We start from the raw sequence: 19,288 nt of genomic DNA, 5'->3' as shown, positions 1-19,288 counted from the left end.
TTTTCTGCCTTGTAATTAAGATCAATAGTTATATTATTATTACCTTTTTTGTAATTTTTATTGTGTTTGTAGAAAAAGGGAAAAAATACATAATTCGTGTACATTTGAAATTGACTATTTGCGTTATTCGGAGTCCGTGTCTCGCACATAAATCTGGTCCTTCGAGCCGGAGCACAGTGACCGGTCTGCTTAAAACGTGTGAGTGCGACAGTGGCGTGCTTCCTTGGCGCTTCTAGGGTGACCGCCTGAAAAAACCGAATAGCAGAATGAGCCGTAAAGTGGAAGCTATGGCCGATGCCGCGGCCGAGCTGTACGGGAAAATCGCGCGCACGCATGAAAACTTAATGAAGCTGGGTTCTGCCAAAATTACCGTGGGAGCGGTGGAGGCGCGTCTTCAGCTTCTAGAGCGATATTGGTCCAAATTCGATGCGTTGAGCGATGAGCTGCTGGATCACTTAGATCAGATTAGCGGGTTGGACTACGTAAAGCTAGATATACCGGCGATGGCTGAAGAGTCTTACCTGCTGAATAAAGGCTCGCTTCTCGATCTGTTGAGCAGCCTTAAGGAGAAGGCCGCGGCCACACCCTCGTCTGCGGAGACCGAGACCTCGGCCCGGGTGCCGCGAACCACGCTACCTCGCATCCAGTTACCGCACTTCTCGGGGAAATATGAGGACTGGCCAGCCTTCCGCGATCTGTTTCTCTCGATCATAGGACGAGACTCGGCTACGTCACAGGTAGAAAGGCTTCATTACCTGAAAACATGTATAAAGGGTGAGGCCGAATTGCTAATCCGTAACCTGACCACTACGGGCGAAAATTACGAGCGGGCGTGGAAATTATTGAGCGACTATTACGAGAACAAGCGTTTAATAGTGCGCGCGTATCTCGCCAATTTCCTCGCCCTGCAGAGGATGAAGGGTGAATCGGCGTGCGAAATGCGGAAAATCTTCCATTGTCTCAAATCGACAATCCATTCGCTCGAAAGTATCGGTCGGCCCATTACTAGCAGCGAGGATCTATTCGTGTATCTGGCTGTCGAGCTCCTCGATCCACGATCTCGGCGCGGGTGGGAGACGCTAATAAGTGATTCTACGGAACCACCGTCGTATACAGTTTTGGAGCAATTTCTCGACCGCCGGTTGCACACCTTGGAGTCGATGTTGCCGGGCAAATCCGCCAATTCCGCCTCCGCCGCAGGGACATCAAAGTTTACCCGCAGTCATCACTCGCGGAAGCAGGAGAGCAAACCAGAAACCAAACGCGGCCGTTGTTCCCTGTGTCAAGGAGATCACTTCGTAATGTTCTGCGAGGATTACAAGAAGAAGACTGCTCAGGAAAGGAAGCAACTCGTCGAGGACAACAGTTTGTGCTTGAATTGCCTCGGCCGACACCAGGTGAGCGAGTGTTCCTCAAAAAGGTCTTGCTCAGCGTGCGGATCCCGACATCACTCCTCGCTGCATGATGCTAGCCGTGACCATGAGGTCGCGCGATCCTCCCATGTGATGCAGGAGCCATCGAAGAGACCTGTAACCGTGCTCCTCGCCACCGCGCGCGTTCGCCTCGCGGATCAGTATGGCAATTGGCACGACGCTCGCGCGCTGGTGGATCAGGGTTCAGAGTCGTCACTTATCTCAGAGCGCCTGGCACAACGACTGCGGCTGACCCGTTCGCCTGTCGCAATATCTGTATTTGGAGTGGGCGGACAGAAGACGGCCGTTGCCCGAGGTCGGGTCTCCCTGTCTCTATCGCCACGAAGAGGGGGGCCCGCGTTGTCGGTCTCTGCGCTAGTGTTGCCGCGTCTTACCATATATGCTGGAGGAGCCAAAATAGTAAGGAGCGCCTGGCCTCACCTGCAAGGACTGGAACTGGCCGACCCTGAATTCTGCTCCGATGACCCGGTGGATCTGCTCCTTGGCGCTGAAGTATACGCCTCCGTCTTAAAGCAAGGTCTTCGGAAGGGAGGAAGTCTCGAACCTATAGCCCAAAACACTATGTTGGGATGGATCTTATCGGGGGCGGTGAGTGATTCAATTTCAGAACATCGTTCATTCTCTCACCAGTGTAGAGTCGACACGGATCTCGTCGGTATGGTGCACCGGTTCTGGGAACAGGAGGAGACACCTTCGACTGGACCAATCCTCTCCAAGGAAGACCAGGAGTGTGAGGGGTACTTCGTCCGCACTCACGCGCGACGACCTGATGGGCGTTACACAGTTAGACTCCCGCTCTCCGCTCCGCTGTCGGACCTGTCCGAGACTCGCCGAGCAGCTTCTCGGCTCCTGAAACAAATGGAAGTGAAATTCGCGCGTGATCCTCCGTTCTACGCTCTTTATGCAGACTTCATGCGCCAGTATGCCGAGCTGGGGCATATGACGCCTGCTCTCCCTCTCACGGGCGCAACGCCTCCAGTCGAAGCGTGCTTTCTCCCGCATCATGGCGTGATGCGCGACTCGAGCTCGACAACGAAGTTGAGAGTGGTCTTTAATGGATCGACCGCTGTAGCCGGAGGAAAAACATTAAACCGCTGTTTAATGACCGGACCGAACTTGCTGCCTGCCTTGTCCGACATACTCCTGCGTTGGCGCCGTCACCGCTTCGTCCTCGCCACCGACATCGAGAAGATGTTTCGACAGATCGAGGTGCATGTACAGGATAGAAATCTTCAACGCATCCTGTGGCGAGAAGGCCCGAACAAGGAAATACAGGAGTACCAGTTGAATACCGTAACCTACGGCTTATCATGTGCTCCTTACCTAGCCATCCGTACGCTGCACCAATTGGCGGAGGATGAAGCTAATAGTCTTCCTCTGGGAGCCGCGGCCCTTCGAGAGGACACTTATATGGACGACATCCTAACGGGCGCCCCGAGCATTCCGGAGGCCCAGGACATTAAAAGGGAACTCGTTCGGATTTGCACGGCGGGCGGCTTCCCGCTGAAGAAATGGTCGGCGAACGATGCCTCGCTGCTCGAGGACCTGCCGAAGGAAGATCACCTACAGCGTGAGTCTCGATGGTGGGAGCCAGGCGAGAGTCATTCTACCTTGGGACTTCGTTGGCATCCTCACGACGACAGCTTCGCTTTCGCCACGCAGCTCCCTCGAGTCGAGGTCGTGTCCAAGCGAGAGGTTCTAGCCCTGGCCGCTAGACTATTCGATCCCTTAGGCTGGCTCGCTCCCACCACAGTACGCGCAAAGATACTCTTCCAAGCGACGTGGCTGCTAGGCACCGATTGGGACACCCCGCTACCCGATGACGATGTTCGCCAATGGCGCGAGTTCGAGGCGGAGTTGCCGCTCCTGGAGGAAATCCGAATTCCCCGGTGGCTAACGTGCGACATCCCTGGCAGCCAGCTGGAAATTCACGGTTTCGCCGACGCCTCGGAGAGGGCGTACGCTGCGGTAGTCTACCTGCGCACGAGAGCTCCAACCGGAAGAATAGAGGTAAGATTAGTCAGCGCCAAGACTAAGGTAGCGCCGTTAAAGCAGGTATCCTTACCTCGCCTGGAACTATGTGCCGCTACTCTCCTCGCCAGACTGGCGCTTCATGTGGTAAGAACTCTGGAAACCAACAACGCCTCCATTTTCTTGTGGTCGGATTCCACCGTAACACTCGGCTGGATCAAGGCCCATCCGGTCACCTGGAAAACATACGTAGCGAATCGCGTAAGCGAAATCCAGACTTCGTTACCAGGCGCCCACTGGCTACACGTTTCCAGCCGCGACAACCCGGCCGATTGCGCCTCACGAGGGTTAGCTCCGAGGGAGCTAGTGAAATTTTCATTGTGGTGGAATGGTCCACCTTGGCTCAGGATGGATGGCGAACGATGGACGACTCCAGCCGACGACGCCGTCGCAGACGGACTGCCGGAGCGCCGTATAAGAGCTCACGTCGCCGTTCCCGCCGAGGAAAAGAGTATAGATCCTGATCTCCTGACCCGGTACTCTCATCTCAATCGGTTACTCCGAATTACCGCCTGGTGTCGTCGCTGGCTACCTCGTCAGCGGGCGTCACAGCGGTGTATATATCGTCCTTCCGGACACCTCACTCCGTCCGTGCTCCGCGTCGTCGAGTTGGAGGGAGCCAGGCTGCAGTGGATACGCCAAATACAAGCTGCGCATTTCAGAAGGGAGTTAGCAGCCATCAAACAGGGCGGGATATTATCTGTGCGAGGGCCTCTTACCAAACTGAACCCTGTCCTTGATGAGAACGGTGTCCTTCGCGTTGGCGGGCGGTTGAGGAACGCGCCGGTACAATACGACGCCAAGCATCCAATAATCTTACCGGGCGCATCACACTTTACTCGGCTCATCATCGAAGACTTCCACCGGCGGACCTTACATGGCGGCGTCCAGCTGACTCTAGGGGCCATCCGTCAGGAATTCTGGATACCGCGAGGCCGGTCTTTGGTCAAGAGCCACATACATCGCTGCGTTACTTGTTTGCGATGGCGGGCGGCTAACCCTCAGCCTCTCATGGGAGATCTACCAGCCTCGAGAGTGACCCCCGCCCGCGCCTTTCTAAGCGCGGGTGTCGACTACGCCGGCCCAGTGTGGTTAAGAACATCGAAAGGACGAGGACATCGAGCGACCAAAGGCTTCATCGCAGTCTTCGTTTGTCTCTGCACAAGGGCTGTGCACTTAGATGTAGCCTCCGATTATTCCGCGGACGCTTTCCTGGCAGTGCTTCGTCGCTTCGTCGCTCGGCGCGGCCTATGCCGCGATCTTTACAGCGATTGCGGAACGAATTTCGTCGGCGCTGATGCACAATTGCGGGAGCTCTTCACGCAGGCCAGCAAGGAAGGACAACAAGTCGCGACGAGACTTGCCGAGGACCGAGTTCAGTGGCATTTCAATCCACCGGCGGCACCCAATTTTGGCGGGATCTGGGAGGCTGCGGTCAAGTCCGCAAAGCATCACCTGCGACGCACTATCGGTGAGTCCACCTTAACGTTTGAAGAAATAGTCACACTGCTGTCACAGGTCGAAGCCTGCCTCAACTCTCGTCCGCTCCAAGCCTTGACGGATGATCCTGAGGACCTCGGAACGCTCACGCCGGGACACTTCCTCGTGGGCTCGGAGCTTAACGCCGTACCGGAACCCTCCATTGCGGAAGAGAAACCAACTCGGCTTTCACGGTGGCAACACCTACAACAAATGAGAGAACATTTTTGGAACCGATGGTCGACGGAGTATCTGCATACCTTGGCTCACCGCCCGAAATGGTTCCGGTCGAACGTGGATGTTCAAGTCGGCCGTCTGTGTCTTCTGCGGGGAGAAACCACCCCGCCGAATAAATGGCCCCTCGCACGGATCGAGAAGTTGCGCCCGGGTAAGGATGGACACGTGCGAGTCGTTGAGGTGCGAACTTCATCATCCCGTCTTACCCGACCAGTGAACAAACTCGTCCTTCTCCCGAGCAGCGTGGCCCGAGAAGACGAAGCGACCGAGGAAGGCGATCATCTCGAGTAAACCGAGCGATTGCGAATCGCCCTCAAAGAAAAAAAAAAAAAACATTGTTATAGATCATCTTTCCTTAAATATCACGCATACAAAAGGCCTACCTAAAAAGCGGCGTTATTCTGCGAAGCTGAACTGCAGGTAGCGGAAGGCATCACTCCGCACTTATCACAGCACCTTTCCTCGCGCTGTTTAACACACAGCACTTAGATTCCGCTTAAATCCGCGACACTCGATCCAATTCAAAACCGAGCGTACTACGGAGCGCGTGTCAGCTGGTTGTGCGATTCAGCCTGGGCGTCTCCATAAAATTCGCATTAAAAAATGTCCCATGTAAAGCCGCCGCTAACCCGGGAGCTAACACGACGAGACAGAAGCGCCAAACCGCTAGTGCATTCGTAGGTTCACCATACGAGGCGGGCGGAATGTTCGAGATCGAACTTCATTATCATTAATTACGAAAGGGAGCGCCTATCCTGAAACTAAAATTCGCCGCGTCGTAAGAAATCGTGGTTTCTCTAGCCGCAGATCATAGCGCGCTTTCAACGGGCGCGCTCCACGAGTAAGACAAGGACAGAAACAGCGATAGGTCGTTAGACGAGTAATAACAACACGACGCAGCAAAATTCGATTGCGACCTTTTCGCTCGAACAACAGATTCGAAAAAGGTTCGTTGCGTTCGCGAGAATGCGAGACCGTGCTCGAATTATGATCCGTATAAAAGCCGCGCGCGGAAGACCACTGAGCAGAACCGTGAGACTCGTGGAGTAAGGTGCGCGCTGCCAAAAGAGATTCTCGTTGCTTGCGAATAGTTCCGTAGCTTGCGGAAATTATCTTTTCTGCTTGTAATTAAGATCAATAGTTATATTATTATTACCTTTTTTGTAATTTTTATTGTGTTTGTAGAAAAAGGGAAAAAATACATAATTCGTGTACATTTGAAATTGACTATTTGCGTTATTCGGAGTCCGTGTCTCGCACAACTATCAAACGCAAAACTATATTCAATTATCAAATATTTAAATGTATTACAATGTATCACCATGTATCGAAATACAATATCTGTGGCAGCTGTGTCACGTACGGAAACACGATACTGCGCACGTACATAGATAGAGATGAGGAAAGAAAGGAGAGAATAAGAAAGACGATAAAAGTATATTGCATCATCAATTTATTATAAATATGGATTCGATGAATCATTATCATGATGTTTCAACCACCAATTATAAATCTTAAATACATTTTGTAATGCACAATTTTTTACATGATTTTCACAACGCACAGTATTCTTAACATCTAACTTATTTAAAGAAGCTACATCCTCATAGTCTGCATCCAAAGTTTCGATAATCACATCGTTTCTCGCATCATTGTCCAGTATATCGGCTAATCATCGCCGTTTTTCATGTCTTTTAACGTACACGAGAGGTGACGCATCATCATCCTCCCCCGTTGCACCCATCACCGCCGTCGTAATTAAACGTTTCGATTTCCAATATGAAACGTGTCCATCATTCCACGATAATCCATGGTGATTTTTCATCAGCCATAAAACCTGACATCTCTCAGATTTTGTGAGCGTGTGTCATGGTTCGGGACATGTAAAAATGTAATGAGAAAGTACGGATCCCTTTCTCAGAACCGCAGCTTCCTTCACGACAAAATTTTTCCCAACGATAAATCCTTGTAGATCCACAAACGTTGGCACAGCTATGATGACAAGATCCGATCGCAGACTGATATCGATCGTCAAACATCTCAATCTTTTATATATTTTTTTTTCATATGCAATGGAGGGGATATTTGCTGACTTATGTAATTTTGCGAACTACATTGGTCAATGGATTATATTCGACAACTCGATCGTGCAAGATGAGACAATAGGCGGTAGTATTCGCCGGTATATTTTCCCTGCATTCAAACTCTATTCTCATGTATCTTCACGATAGCAGTTTTGACAGACTCGTTTTGTCGCGAGCAATCAATGACCGCGAGAGGACCGCAATGTAGAAACTATGAAATGGTTAATAGCGTGATGCTGTTATCGCATCTGTAATAGGATTTGCGAAAACGAGAGTACATGTCGAATAGGATGGCGAATCTATTTTTTTCAAAATCTAAATTTAAATCATCGTAGGGATAAAATTCCGAGTTTAAATAGAGTTTAACGTTGGTCAATTTGCAGTCATCGAATAATGTAACATCTTGTGACACTGAATTCTTTTTACCAGTTTGCAGTGCAAAGATCACGTATCGTGGTTTCTCTAGATGGGAGGCGGCTTTCACGGTCCATGAATGCTTAGTCGTGCTATGTAGCAGAGGAAATTCGTATATATCCCAAGATCGGAAACTCATGTTCAAGTATCGTCCGCTTTCCAACATTCATAACATCGAGAATTTATTAATCTCGTTCAATATTACATGAGGCATACGCCACTGTATCTTGAGTAATTCAATCTCAGCTTCCGACGATGGATGTCCGAATAGACAATTATTATCGTTGCGCGAACGTATCAGAATCAAATCGTGACGAGCGTTAATCACAACGCGTTTATAATCTTCGCAAAATCCCAGCAACATGTTGAGCGGTACGCAATAGTAGAAATAATTTTTGTCACCGTTGTACGTCAAATCCCACGCAGCGTTCTTCAAGTTTATACTTTTCTGGTGCGTTAGAGAGATATAATTTTTGAGCGTCGAAGTTATACCAACATTTCTGTTGCGATCAATCTCTACTACGTCGAGTTCGTATCGAAACTCATCAAACATGAATGCGACGCAATTGTTTCCCAATACAACCTTTATTTCGTCATTCGCTTTACGCACATTAAACCTTCCCTCGATGTAAAAAAAGCTTTCACACGGTAACGTGTACAAATCCTGATGTTGTATAGGTATTCGTATCTCGTCGCTGTATCCAAGCGTCGTAATGGCGTACGGATTGTACGTATGAGTCTCAATCTTGACGATGCGATCGTCAAAGACTGGTTCACCTCCGATATTCAAAATATCATTCATTCTTTTCGTACGATGAATCCCAATGATTTTAAAAATTCACGATTCAACGCGTTCAGCTTCTTCTTAACGACTATCTTATTATTGTCACCCGATACCGCAATAGTATTGTCCCTCGTAAAAGTATTGTCTCTCGCGTGCTCCGTTTCGTTCAGCACGAGCATACTATGTTTGTCGTTGCCGTATATGCAATCTTACGGTAATTTCCTCTCCTCGAAAATCGAGCAATCGACTTCTTTGATCCACAATACGTATCGTTAAATCCGTAATGCTCCGTACGATGCTCGGCAGATAAATGATCTGTGCCGGCGTTTCCGATATCTTATATCCTGGCGGTACGCTCGGTGAAAATTCACGTATCGTGTGTACGCGCATGCCATTGCTGTACGCACCAATAGTCACGTTACATTCTATACGAATAATATTTACGTTTATAATATTAACCGGTTCATCCGATTCGTACCACTTGCGAGGCTGCAATATACGATTCGACGAGAATCCAAGCAAGGATCCTACATTGTCGGGTTTGGTAAAGTTTATTCTGCAGGCGCATTTGATTTCGCTCTTTAGCGTGCTATGATTGGCGCGGAGCGCTATTGGATATTCCTTATCATAATCGTTTTCAACATCTCTGGAAAGGTGTTCATCTTGCAAAATTGCGCGTTTGAGATAGTCATTTATAGCGTGCAATTCGTACGATCCCTCGGGAATCGTAATTTCCTTGTCGTCGTTGCCAAAGTAAAATTTATTATTCGAAAAATTTACGTTCGGAATCGTATGATAAGTTTCAAAATCAGTTAATCCGAGCTCGTAATCGGCATCGGTCAAATCTATAGCGGGAAAATAGCTTACAGCGAGAACGCTGCTTCTGCCAGTCAACGTAAGTGTCAGTGACATGTCGAACGAATACTGAGTCGTGACGATGGATTGTCAGGCTTTAAATTGATCGTCGACTGTTTGAAGAAATTTTAAACACAACTGTCCACAGATGCTCTGATTGTAACTTTGATAAGATGCGTAATTGTATTCAATTTTCACTCGTCCGAAATATCGCACAAGTTCCTTGGGTGGTCGAAGATTTCCAAAACTGTCGAAATATACGACACGATCTCCCCTCTTTGCGTACGCTACCCAATGAGTACCGGGACCATCAACGTCATCCAAATTGACGAAACCGCTCTCGTTTCGTCGTACACCGTTTATCGGTAAATTATTGCGCATGAAAACACCTCTAAAGAAAGATATGTGCATACGTTTCGTCAATTGTTCCAATTGCACGTTAGTTGTCGCACCCGTAGGCATTTTTAATGTTTTTTCGATGTTTTTTTTTTCTCTTAGACTTTGTTGAGAATCCCTGTCCACGCTTGTGCGGAGCGAGATAAAGTCCGCGACCTTCCATAGCGCAATTGTGACGCTGCAACTCTTCCAGCTGACGTTGCGCCGCCTTGCTATCGTTTACCGCCTTTGCGATTCCAGCCGCACCGCCGGCCAAAGAACCGACAACTCCCAACAACGGTAAAAGTGGTAAAATACCACCGCGTTTCGCTACTGGAAGTATTAGTTTTTTCCTCCTCTTTGTCGTCGACGGCTTTTTCATCCCCATGCCGAGTTTTGTCTTTGCCTTCATTGCCGCCCAAACAGTCGTAGCGGCTGCTCTTTCGCCAAGAGTCGAATCCCTCGCGGTAATGCATTCTCGCGCTCTTGCAGCTAGTATGCGATCCGCGACGTGTCGTTGACCGAGGTCGTTGCTTCGCGAGTAAGCAATGTCGTGCTCGCGACAAGCGGCGTCCAATGGATTGATGCCTCGATCGCCTCTAGCCAATCGTTTCTCTAATCGAGTTCCCGGGCCGCAAAACTGATAACCGGGAATATGTAATTCGATGTGAAGCGCATTTATCGCACGATTTAAGAGACCGCTACCTCTTACGATTCTCGCTGACATTCGTAGCAATCTTTTATTAACGGTGGCGGACCGTCGATGTGCGTTCGCTGCCACGGCTGATTGTAATGTCGCATGCACGAATGATATTGTCGAACCTCCGAATCAGCCTTTATATATTCTGGAAGCTTGTCCCACAATCGTTCCACGTAATCACTAAAATTTTGCAGTAAAACAATCTTTGGGATATACTGCAGTTGTTCAGCGGTAAGCCAGAGAATGTCTCTGTTATCCGACAGAAGGAGAAACATTTTTGATACTGAACGGTTTCGAGTTGAGACACCTCTATAAATAGGTCTCCCCCCTCGTAATCATTCGCAAAATTGATTCGAAAGAGAAAACATGCGGTTCGTGCGACAAGCGCGGATAATCAAAGTATCAAATTTCGACGATAGACTAATATCGGAGAAAAAAGTACGCAAGCATGGAAACATGCTACCGACTACTATACGCGGTATCGTTTGCGGCCCTTCAAACTGCGGTAAGACAAACGTGTTGATTAGTTTGATAGAAAGTCCGTACGGTGTACGTTTCGAGAACGTGTACGTATACTCAAAATCGCTTCAACAACCGAAATATAGATACTTGGAAAATTTATTAGCACCTATAGACGAAATTGGTTATTTTACATTCTCTAATAACAGCGATGTCATTCCACCGAGCGAGGCGCTTCCGAATTCCATCTTTATCTTTGATGACGTGGCATGTGACAAGCAAGATACGATAAGAGAGTACTTTGCAATGGGTCGACACTCGAGCGTCGACTGTTTCTATCTTTGTCAAACGTACGCCAAGATACCTAAGCATCTTATACGCGACAATGCGAATCTTTTGATTTTATTTAAACAAGACGGCACAAACTTGAAACATGTGTACAACGATCATGTAAATACCGACATGTCTTACGACGATTTCCGCGCATTGTGTCAGAAATGTTGGCAACGCAAATATGGCTTCGTAGTCATTGATAAAGACAGCATGTTGATCAATGGACGATATAGAAGAGAATTTAATGATTTCGCGATACCGTAAAGCGATCAGTCGTCATCGACACATCGATCGAGCATCATGAACGGTGATCGTGAAAAGATTGCGAGAGAGATTGCAAAAACGAGCGAATCAATTCGCAAAAAATATCGTGCTTTGAAAACTGGTAAAATGGAGGAAGACGTTGCATTGGAAAGACACTTTAAGCCAATTACCGAACCTTTAAAACAGCTTGTCGAAAATACTGTGGAATCTGATGCGCCGAAAATCGAGCCATTGAGTTTAACGTTTGGAGAGAAGCACGAGGAAAAAATGAAAGAGTCAAAGCAAGGAATAAAGCGAGCACGGATAAATATGCCGATAAACGATTCGCCGATATATTCGACACCGAATCGATCAAAACGAAGGAAATAATTTTCTAATATGGCTACTGTTTCTACTCCGATAAAAGTACAACCGCGTCAAACAATGCCATCCCCATCCGTCGAAGAAATTTACGAGACCACGCCCGATTCGTTTGTAACATCGGTCCGACATGAATTAGAAACGTCCGAAGGTCAGAAAACGTTCCGAGATCATTTTGGTCCACTAGCGCAAAAATATATAGGAGCTATCATGAGTGTTGATAAAAATAAGAGTATGGATTACGTCTACGGTGTTAAATTTACCAGCGAAGGAATGATGCTCGGTGATAAACGTTTCGATGTGGACATGGAAGATAATATAATTATCGATGGAATAAAATATACGGAAACCGAAGGTATCTACGATTTGATTTTTAAAAATATTCCCAATCATAAAAAATACACTCAAGACGATTTGTATAAATATCAAAGTATATTAAAAGCAACAAATGCGCATAAATGTGACAACAAAGTTAATAATCCTATTAAAAGTAATAAAGGATACAAGTACAAATATATAATAGCACCATTATTCTCCGATAGAAAGGTGGGAAGACGTATAGACGCGCCGCGCACCATGACGCTAAGCGACAACATGATCGATTACGTGCATTGGAACGATCCCAACGAATTGGTAGATCGTTTGCGATTGCTGGATGCCTCGCGTCGAGCCGGCAACAATGCTCACGACAATGAAATCTTGTCAATTATCGAAGAACTTCGCGAGGCTGGCATTATTATAAATTAAACTATGCGTCGACGATACGTGTCATTCGGTCAAAGTTCTCGGTACCGAAATGTCGATTAATAAATTTGGATTATCACTCGGAACGTCGAATAATTTGTACTATCAATGGAATGGATTATTGAGAAATTACGTTCGCGATAACGCTCTCTGCCAGACTACCACAGGCTTTGATGCAAGGTCGCGCAAGATTCAACGTGTAGCGCAACCAGAAACTGATACTGACGCCGTCAACAAACGATACGTGGATAAACTTTTGAGAGATCGACAGGGAGAAATTGAGCAAAAAATTATCGCGCTCGAAACAAACGTGCAGGCGCTACGAATAATGATGGACGAGATAAAGAATATGCTGAGATATGCAACATCTGACTCGACGCAGTAAACGAGACGTACTAATATCGCAATATTAATTATGCCTCGATCAAACGTGCGAAAGAAGAAAAACACCTCCGAAAAGCGACAACTAGTCGACGAACTACATGCTCCGGCGAGAAGAAATTTTCCACGAAGTACGCGGATACGACGTACGCGGATACGACGATCTGTGGCAGGCGGACGTGGTCGACATGCGTTCGTACTCTCGACTCAACAAGGGTCATAAATACATACTCACAGTTATCGATGTGTTGAGCAAGTATGTGTGGGCCGTACCGCTCAAGAGTAAGAGCGGAAACGAAATGTCTGAAACAATCGCAAAGATTATTGGAGATAATAAAAGGTGTCCGAAAAATTTTCAAACCGACAGAGGAAAAGAATTTTATAACGCGAGTGTGCAGAAACTCATGAAGAAACACAACATTAATCATTACTCGACGTATTCCGTTATGAAAGCCTCGGTCGTGAAACGATTCAATCGTACTTTGAAAAACAATATGTGGAAAATGTTTACGCTCAACGGAAATTACAAATGGATCGACGAGCTATCTCGACTCGTTGCAGAGTACAATACGCGAAAACATCGCACCATCGGTATGAGACCTGCCGACGTCACTCCAGCGATCGCCGAAAAACTTTTAAATACGGTGTATAGTAACGTAAAAATTACGGCTCCGACAAAATTTAAAGTAGGCGATTCTGTACGCGTGAGTAAATACAAGACCATCTTTGAAAAAGGTTTCACACCTAATTGGACGACCGAAGTTTTTAAGATTGTCGAGGTGCAGAAAACTAATCCCGCGACATTCATACTCGAAGATTCGCGTGGAGATCCCGTCGCTGGAGGATTCTACGAATACAAATTACAACGCGTCGCTAATCCCGACGTATATCTCGTGGAAAAAATTTTGCGGGAAAAGGGTGATGACGTATACGTGAAATGGTTGGGAATGGATAAATCATACAACTCTTGGATACATAAAAATAATGTATTATAAATATTTATTAAAATATATAAAATATGTGTATAAAAAATATAAAATTTATTAAAATATAAAATGTATAAAATATAAAAATATATACATGGTTATGTACAAAATATACAATTAATAATAAATAAAATATACATTTATTTACAATGGTATTCTGTAATGTCCCCACGGTAACGTATCGGTGGTTTCGGGTACGATATACCGCTTATCGTCGTACGGACTCAGAGCAATTTTCGTCTCACAGATCGTGTATACTTGGTGCAGTTTAGATCGTATACACGATTGCTGACACGTCATTTCAATTTCTTCGTTTAAACACCGCGTGTAATCGTCAAACGTTATCGTTCTCGCGACAACGTTACTCTTGACACCTTTAACTTTCTTTGTGTCCTTTTTCCCATTCACTCGTAACGCGTACATCTTTGCTCTGAGCCCAACGAATTCGGTCATTATGGTACCGTTGTTTTCGTCCTTCATCAGGCCCGGTACCTTTTTATTTACAAGCGGTACACCGTACGCATTATTCACCGCATAATCGCTCGTGTCGAATCTGATGATATCACACTTCATATTCTCATACACATCCGCGCACTCAATGTGATATATGAGACTATCCGTATCGGTGTACATTACCCGGCATTTGTCGCGATACATTGGCGTCATATACTCGTGATGAAATTCGTACAAACATGTCTTGGATATGTCGAGTATGCACATACCCACGTAAATCGGTTTGTAGAATTTCACCTCGAGTTTGTGCAATTCCACAGCGATTAAGTTTTCTGAAAAAATGCTTCTGCTGTGGAAATTTGGTTTCGCGATCATCGCCTCTGCGCCGTACCGACCATCCCACTTTGTTAATAATTTAACATCGACACGATTGCGCACATTTTCCATCGTTTTACCAAACATCGCATTGTTCATTAATTTATATAAATTTTTTTCGAAATCATTTTTAGCCAATGTTCTAAGATGTGAATTTAGTTCTATGTAATTTCGAAGCCAGAGAGACTGTGAAAACTGTAAAATTCGATGTATTTTTGTTACGCAAAGACCGTGACTGCTGCAGGTTGCGGTAGTGTATCACGTAACGCTTCTTATCGTATAATATTGCAAGCAGTTTGAATTCCCGCTTGCCAGGTGGTTTGTCGCGTGTCGGGCAAAACGGTAGGTCAGTGTGCGCATCGTGAAGATGTTGCGGGTACTCGAGGTCCACTTCGAGGACATAGCCTGTAGGCGAATCTAGCGCGATGGATGATACGTCAAAATTGAACACGTCATCGACCCATCGAAAATCGGCGTAAGGCAACGGTTGACACATTGCCCATCCATACAAATTATTTACATCAAAGTACATCAGGTACGATGATGGTTTCGATGGATCATACAACTCCATGTACTTGTTATTAGCGCGAGCGTATCTACCCGAACATTGACTCAGACCGCCGCGTATACCACGTTCGATGAACATAACCATGTCGATGTCGGTAAGCAACTCGAACGTAATTTTCGTATGCTTCAACATGGCATCCCACGTGAATCCGGGGGGAGTCGATGTATTCGTACGGAAATACACCTTTTCGCGTTAACAAATTGAAATTTTCTGTTGATAAATTTTGAAATTCTGATTTTAAAATTTTGAGTTTGTCTTTATCCAAAAATGATACCAATTTATCGAGACTCGATGCGAGAAATTTGAATGAATCGATGAAGCGTAATTTTACATGAGTTTTTGATTCTTCATCCATACAAACATCTTTTGTGAACGAAATATATTTCTCTTTAGTTATCGGAAGTAACTCGATTTTCCCTTCGAACGATGTGACTATTTCCTCGATAATAAAGTGCGAATCGTAACCGGATAAATTATGAAAAACTATGGGAATACAAAAAGATTCTTTATAATTTAAATTACAATTTGAGTGTGCTGGACCTCTGTACCGTCCGGTCAGATGGCAATGATCGCGAACGCGTGTATCGTCTTGCACGAACGGTTTTTCGCATATATGACAATGAGTGGCGCTATGGAATTTCTCCCACTCTTCGGACGTCAAATCTACCATGGGGACATTTGTTTTTAAAATATTTTTTACACGTAACGCTAAATTTTTGAGGTCTGCGGCGAACCATGCTATACAATCGGCGCTACGACGCGAATGATACACCGATAAAGATTCGTCGTATGAACAATGTACATAGTAAGCTATGCTAAATACTTGGTGATGTTGGTACAATTTTTGTTGTTCTTCCTCCATCTTGGCCAGAACACATTCCAAATCGGCGTAGACCACGAATGGAAGCCGCTCCTTCCGATTAAAGTTGTTGAACTCGAGCCACTTGTCCTTATCGCTCGGCAATCGGACAGCGCAATCGTTCATCTTTCCGCAGTCGATCGTATGCGACTGCAACTTGGCGTTCGAATTAAAATAATGCAGGCATCTGTAAAAGAAAAATTTTTTAAAGATTTATATAATAAAGTGTATAACCTATAATTATTCAAATAATATAAATTAAACTTACCAATCGCAGATATATCTTTGACCGTTGTGTTTGCTCAATTGTGAGCTCACGAGCCGGGATAAATTCTTAATCCATGCAAAATGTCCAACGCTGTTGTCGTCTTCAATGTACAGCAAGTTGATATGCTTGTCCCGCTTCTGCTGCGAAAGACGCATCGGGACAATGCTGTTCTTGTCTTCGATGCTGTACACATTTATAGAAATATCATTGGCAAGTTCAAAATTTTTTATTTGGTTCACAGTCACTGGAAACTCAATGTCCGGAGATTCAGCACTGTTGTGTAATGCGGATACGATGATTCCCGATTCGTGTCTCTTTCAGCGGGGTATAGTGCGGCGACCACTGCCCACGCGAAACATGCATTGTCTCTGGATTGTACATTAATCACCGCTCTTTTCATCATAATCTCCCGCGGTAATTTGATGTAACATCCCGCACGCATAGGATTATACTTATTTATATTTACAGTTAAATTTAGTATTCGCGACAGTGCCCACCCGCTATCGCGTTCCTGAAACTCTTCCAGAGACGCTAGGGTGGATTTGATAACGCGCCGTTCGTACCACTCGCGTAAATCGGATGTGCGAAAGAGTTCATAGTTTCTCGTATTGATACTTTTGTTGGTGCGTTTATCTCCAGCCAAATTCAGCCAGTCCGAATTCACCGTTAAATATAGTGTTCACTTTCACATTATAATGTTTTTTCATAACGTCCTGCACATGTTCTATCACAATGTCTTTGGCGTCATCGAGAAATTGGCGAGGTTCGATATGATTATAGTTTATCACCGCACCAGTCGATACGCGACTCTCGAACGCTGTATCAATCTCACGCCGCACAAGTCCATTTTGACGCGCACTACATCCGGCACCCGCGTGTACGAAACGTCCACGTACCGAATTTTTCAACCCTTCGAGGCGCGCGATCCGAGCAATCAGCGATTGTCGATTTCCGATCGATAATCGCGGTCGCTTGATGCGACTTTGCTCTTCCAACGACTCGATGTATTGGTCGCATCGTTGCTCCCACACAATGTAGTCTTCCAGCGAATCAATCAATGTGGATTGCTCTCGCAAATTTTGTTCCTCCATATTGTATCAGATTTGCGAAAAGCGCTTCCCAATGATAGTTCCGGATGTACTTTAGCGAAAATACTGGCAGGGTGTGCCTCTTTATCATGATTTATATACTGTCTCCTGCATATCATCGAACATTCTAGAATGATTTCATCTTAAAAAATTCCCCGGAATAGCGTGTGCAATTTAACCTTGATAATTTCGCGTTTTGTCACGTACATTTGAAAAATCTAACATGGTTGCATCAGGAGCAGCCGTACATCGGCGCTAGATTTTAACGCATTCAGCTAAATCGTTGTCTAGGGGTGATGTGCGTTTTAACCTTGACGGTTAATCTTTGTTCCGATGTGCATCTTAACCTTGAAAATTTCGCGTTTTGTCACGTACATTTGAAAAATCTAACGTGATTACATCAGGAGCAGCCGTACATCGGCGCTCGATTTTAGCGCATTCGGCTAAATCTTTGTTCCGATGTGCAATTTAACCCTGAAAATTTTACGTTTTGTCACGTACATTTGAAAAATCTAACGTGATTGCATCAGGAGCAGCCGTACATCGGCGCTCGATTTTAGCGAATTCAGCTAATTCTTTGTTCTGGGGATGATGTCATCGCAGCCGTACATCGGCGCGACAAAATTTTAGAGGAAATTAAAATGTCGTGTCAGCAATAATCCCCTCTACATTGCAATTTGCGATACTATTTGAATTGATATTAATTCTAATACAATCGGTATTACATCAATCACGCGTGTGAAAGGTTCACTGAAGAAATCAACATGAATTTTTACGTTCCGATTCGAAACGGTGAAACTCCACCGTGTAAGAAGCAAAAATGCGACACGTAAGTTTCGATCGTTTAAAAATTTTATTTATTAATTTTTTTAAATATTGATCTAATTATTTTATATTTTATAGCATTCAGCCTCGTTGTGCGACTCGTATACTTGGAAGAAGATACGCTCTAACCCCAACGTCGTACAAGTATTTGGACATTGGAATAAGCGTTGGAGCTGTATCGTACGTGGAACTGATTCTCGGCGATAATCGAGGCAATCAAACAGTGTTGCCTTTTTCAACGTGGAATTTGTTGATGCAGAAGCAAGCAGACGTTGAACAATTTCTACAATCGACTGCTCTCCCATTAAGGATTGGAGATTTATCGATCGAAATGTATCAATCGAAAATTGTAAAACTTACATTATGCGAAAATTCTTTGTACATGAAACCACAAACATTATTATATTTATTTAATTTTGAAAATTGTATCGATCATATGCACAATTGGTTATGCGAGAATACGTATCTCGTGAATGAAAAATTTAAACAATTTGAAACTGTATTACAACGTAACAATGTTACTACTGTATGCGATGCTGTAAAAACGATACGCGAGAGTGATGTCTTTAACAGCGATTCATTAATCGATTGCGAATTATTAACATGTGCTGTAAATGATATTCTTTACGATGTGTGCAATAAATAATTATTTTTATTCCATCTATAATTTTAATTCTTTCTTTCCATATGAATAAGAATAGTTATACTTTTCTCAACACGCTCCGCTAAAGATGTAGAGAAATGCTGAGGTAGATGAGACGTGATGCTCTAGTTGGAATGAGACAAAAGATATTAAAAGATATATAATGAAGAGGAGTCTGCGACATTAGAATATTATTTCTTTCGTTGTTCTGTGTTTCGTTGGTCTTGTGTTTCGTTGGTCACGTATAATGGCTGAAGACGACGTTATTATCATCGATAATGATACGGATG

General features: G+C 45.1%; 1 protein-coding gene and 1 long non-coding RNA gene across 4 annotated transcripts; one reads left to right on the top strand and one right to left on the bottom strand.

The window, feature by feature from the left end:
* Positions 1-64: 64 nt before the first annotated feature.
* LOC145967084 (uncharacterized) lies at positions 65-4,952 on the bottom strand. Of its 3 annotated transcripts, XR_014437290.1 has the most exons (9): positions 4,184-4,952; positions 3,499-4,113; positions 3,044-3,423; positions 2,757-2,978; positions 2,061-2,282; positions 1,854-1,977; positions 522-755; positions 371-443; positions 65-245 (listed from the first exon to the last, which is right to left on the bottom strand). It is a non-coding gene; the product is annotated as an uncharacterized LOC145967084 (long non-coding RNA). The 3 variants fall into 3 exon arrangements; XR_014437291.1 differs by lacking the exons at positions 1,854-1,977; positions 2,061-2,282; positions 2,757-2,978; ... (1 more) ...; positions 3,499-4,113; positions 4,184-4,952 and having other exon boundaries at positions 522-987; XR_014437292.1 differs by lacking the exons at positions 1,854-1,977; positions 2,061-2,282; positions 2,757-2,978; ... (1 more) ...; positions 3,499-4,113; positions 4,184-4,952 and having other exon boundaries at positions 371-454; positions 522-549.
* LOC145967200 (uncharacterized) lies at positions 915-5,029 on the top strand. Its single transcript, XM_083091854.1, has 2 exons — positions 915-4,935; positions 4,983-5,029. The coding sequence occupies exons 1-2, from the start codon at positions 915-917 to the stop codon at positions 5,027-5,029; spliced, it is 4,068 nt and encodes a 1,355-aa protein (XP_082947980.1).
* The last annotated feature ends 14,259 nt before the right edge of the window (positions 5,030-19,288 follow it).

This window comes from Camponotus vicinus, unplaced genomic scaffold (genome assembly GCF_025532165.1).
Source record: "Camponotus vicinus isolate PSW18456_S1 unplaced genomic scaffold, iyCamVici1.0 SCAF_2, whole genome shotgun sequence".
Classification (NCBI taxonomy): Eukaryota; Metazoa; Arthropoda; class Insecta; order Hymenoptera; family Formicidae; genus Camponotus; species Camponotus vicinus.
The sequence above is the reverse complement of the archived record's forward strand: the minus strand, read 5'-3'. Positions and strand labels throughout refer to the sequence as shown.

What these genes read in the sequence shown, in the direction of transcription:
- LOC145967200 (XM_083091854.1), top strand. Translation starts at nt 915, where the DNA reads ATGAAGGGTGAATCGGCGTGCGAAATGCGGAAAATCTTCCATTGTCTC. An exon ending in TCACCTGCGACGCACTATCG is followed by an intron (nt 4,936 to 4,982) that starts GTGAGTCCACCT and finishes CTGCTGTCACAG; the next exon opens with GTCGAAGCCTGCCTCAACTC.